We start from the raw sequence: 3,174 nt of genomic DNA, 5'->3' as shown, positions 1-3,174 counted from the left end.
GTAATCTAGAATCTTCTCTTTATTTCAAACTTCCATAACTTCTTCAATTCAACTCCGATTCTTGATCCGTTTGTTTCTACTCATCACTCATTCTGTTGCCGACATGATTCTTCATCTGAGCATAACATTTAAGCACTAGTAGCCTGAAAAACACTCGAAAACACTCGTGATCCCGTAAAAGACAATTATGAAAATATTAAGCAACTTTACCAAATTAAGCCTAATTTCCCACAATTAATCCTCATTAACCACTAAATAAATGTGTATTTTCAAGCTCTTATCACCAATAGCACTAGATTTAGAGTCCACAGCCACCAGTCAGCCACTTATTAGAAACCCACAAGACCAAACCAGCCCACATCACTCAACTGGCCCAACCAACCAAACTGGCCCAAACGACCAGACCAGCTAAGCCCACCAAACTAGCCCATACCAATAACCCAGATCCAATTACCAAACCAGCCCAATCCCTTTCTGGTTGATGGGTCAAAACCCTAACCCGACGGGTCAAAGCCCCTACTCGGTTTTCCAAATCCTTTTAGCCGCTACCAATCGATCGGAACTAGGGGATGCTATTTTCTTGTTGGTTTCCGACGGATCTGAGCTTGTGCTCATCAAACAACCCTTGACCGACTCTCATAATTATGCCACTTAGGCCAGAGACTTCTGGCGAGCTTTGAAAACAAAAAATAAGAAAGGGTTCATCGATGGAACCCTTCCCCAACCTACTGACTGCAACTNTGAGGGAATAATGGAGGTTAATCCATTAGAGCCTAATGAGAGATCTCTTAGAGTAGTAAGAGTACCCAAGCATGGAGGAATGGATCCAGAAAGCTTATTACCGCCCAAGTACAAATCAACTAGATTATTCAAACGACAAAGATCATCCGGGATGAAGCCTTCTAGATTATTTCTTTCGAGATACAAACCTAGGAGTTTTTGCAATCGGCCAAGTGTAATGGGAATCGATCCAGTCAATTCATTCATTCCTAGACGTAGGACTGTCAAATTGTTCAAGTTACCGATATCTTCAGCAATGCTGCCCCTGATATTGCAATTATCGACTGAAAATGATTCCAAATTGAGGGAAAGATTACCAATGGAATTTGGAAGGATTCCATCAAGGGGATTTCCCGTCAATTGTAAGATCCTCAACTGTTTGCAATTTGTCAACGAGGAAAGAAAGTTCAAATCTGGAGTAGAAGATCTCAAGTGATTTTCCGATAGACTCAACACCTCCAGGCTTCTTAACGAATCACCTATTGTGTCCGGAATAAAGCCTGAGAATGAATTGGTCCCCATGTCGAGAAAAGTGAGCTTGGAAGCGTTGGTGATGGAAGTTATTCTCCCACTAAAATCATTTATACCCAAGTAAAGTCTCTCAAGATTTGGAAGTCCTAGGCCTGTGCCTGATGGAAGATTCCCAGAAAGGTTACTGTCCGTAAGTGCAAGTTCTATCAATGTTGAGATGTTAAAGATAGTAGCAGGGACAAGGCCTCCTAAGTTATTAAACTGAACTCCCAGAATTTGTAGATTAGGAAGATTTCCGATCTCGTATGGTATTCCGCCTGCAAACATTTAAGTATGCGTTATTGTGTATTTGCAGAAGCATATCAAATATCAAGATTAACAATATATGAAATAAATCACTAATCACATAAAAGACACCATATTTAACGTTATTCGACATAAAGCTTACATCCACATATGAGTGAAAAAATATTAATATTCCAAATTAGCAACTGTATCCCAATACCTAGTAGTACTCTCCGAAGAATAGGCAATTCAATATGATACCTACCAACACCCCAAACCAATAATATTCTTACATGTTGACAAACTTTGTAATGCCCTCACATAATCTTCTCTTCCATGACCTAACGTCAACATTATGAGCTAATAGAGAGCTATAATTCTTTATGGGAAATATCTTCTTAATCCCAGTAGGAATTATATTCTTCGTCATAGTATAGATAAATTACTAATTTTCTGATAGGTTTTTATAAAGAAATACAAACTCAAACTCACAAGGAAACTAAAGGACAAGCCAAAATCCTCAACATGCATAATTATTTTATTATTTTTCCATACTAGTTAAATACAAAATTATTGATGACATTATTGCTCATTAATTTTTAACTATTGGATAGAGGTTACAAGGTGCATACCAGTCAAGTTGTTTCGGCCAAAAGATAGAAGAGTGGCAGACGTCAAGTTCCCAATATCTCTTGGAATTCTTCCTTCAAATTGATTAAGTGATAAAGAAATTCGCTGCAGCTCTCTGCATTTCCACAGATTTTGGGGTATTGAACCATTAAGCAGGTTACCAGACAAGAAAATACCTTGGAGAGCAGGGAGAGTTTCGCACATATTCTCAGGGAGGTTACCCGTCAGGTTATTATATGTAAAATCCATTATGGTTAGGGAGGAAAGGTTGAAAATAGGTGATGGAATGGGTCCTATTAGACGATTAAGTGATAGTAGCAATATCTCCAGGTTCGGGAGATTACCAAGCTCCTGTGGAATTTCTCCTGTAAATTATCAACAAATGTAACCAGATTTTGTCATTAATCAACAAATACGTGACGACTTCTAAGATTTTGAAAGTCTTTTTATTTCTTCGTGGGTGTTAACAATCGTTTAGCTGATTGACAGGAAGTTTCAGTATAAAATTTTTGTATCATGCTTGCCATGGTAACAGTAAAAAAGAAAAAGAAGGATCAGAATGTTATCATATAAGTTTTATTTAAGAGTGCGTTTGGTTCAAAGAATGTTACATTACTGAGAAATGTTGTATTATTGGAAAGATAGATTACTAGGAAATCTTTAGAGAAATGCGTTTAATGGGTTGGAATAAATTAGTGGGTATATTATAATAATATGTTTGGTTTGGAGGATAAATGAGTAAATATGTTATGTAGATTACTAAATTACCCTCATTTTTTAATAATAATATAATATTATTTTTTAAATTACTTCTTTGAACCCCCCTATATTTGAAATTTTACTAAAACACCCCAACCATATACAACTTTAATTTGTAGCAAAATCACCCCCACTCACCTCAAGCCACCGCCGGCAGCCAGCCACCACCATCGGAAGCCATCGTAATGGTGTACGACCAACCGAATATGGCTAGTCGTACGTCGATAAGGCCTAATCTAGCCAGATCTC

The 3,174-nt window shown here is 37.5% G+C and overlaps 1 protein-coding gene across 1 annotated transcript; it reads right to left on the bottom strand.

Moving 5' to 3' along the window:
• Positions 1 to 651: 651 nt before the first annotated feature.
• LOC116108050 (putative receptor-like protein kinase At3g47110) lies at positions 652 to 2,415 on the bottom strand. The gene is made up of 2 exons (XM_031394332.1): positions 2,169 to 2,415; positions 652 to 1,568 (listed from the first exon to the last, which is right to left on the bottom strand). Exons 1-2 carry the CDS (start codon positions 2,413 to 2,415, stop codon positions 652 to 654), a joined length of 1,164 nt encoding a protein of 387 aa, XP_031250192.1.
• Positions 2,416 to 3,174: the final 759 nt, after the last annotated feature.

Source organism: Pistacia vera, unplaced genomic scaffold, assembly GCF_008641045.1.
Source record: "Pistacia vera cultivar Batoury unplaced genomic scaffold, PisVer_v2 Contig1174, whole genome shotgun sequence".
Classification (NCBI taxonomy): domain Eukaryota; kingdom Viridiplantae; phylum Streptophyta; class Magnoliopsida; order Sapindales; family Anacardiaceae; genus Pistacia; species Pistacia vera.
Note: the sequence above shows the minus strand (reverse complement) of the source record. Positions and strands in the feature narration are given on the sequence as shown.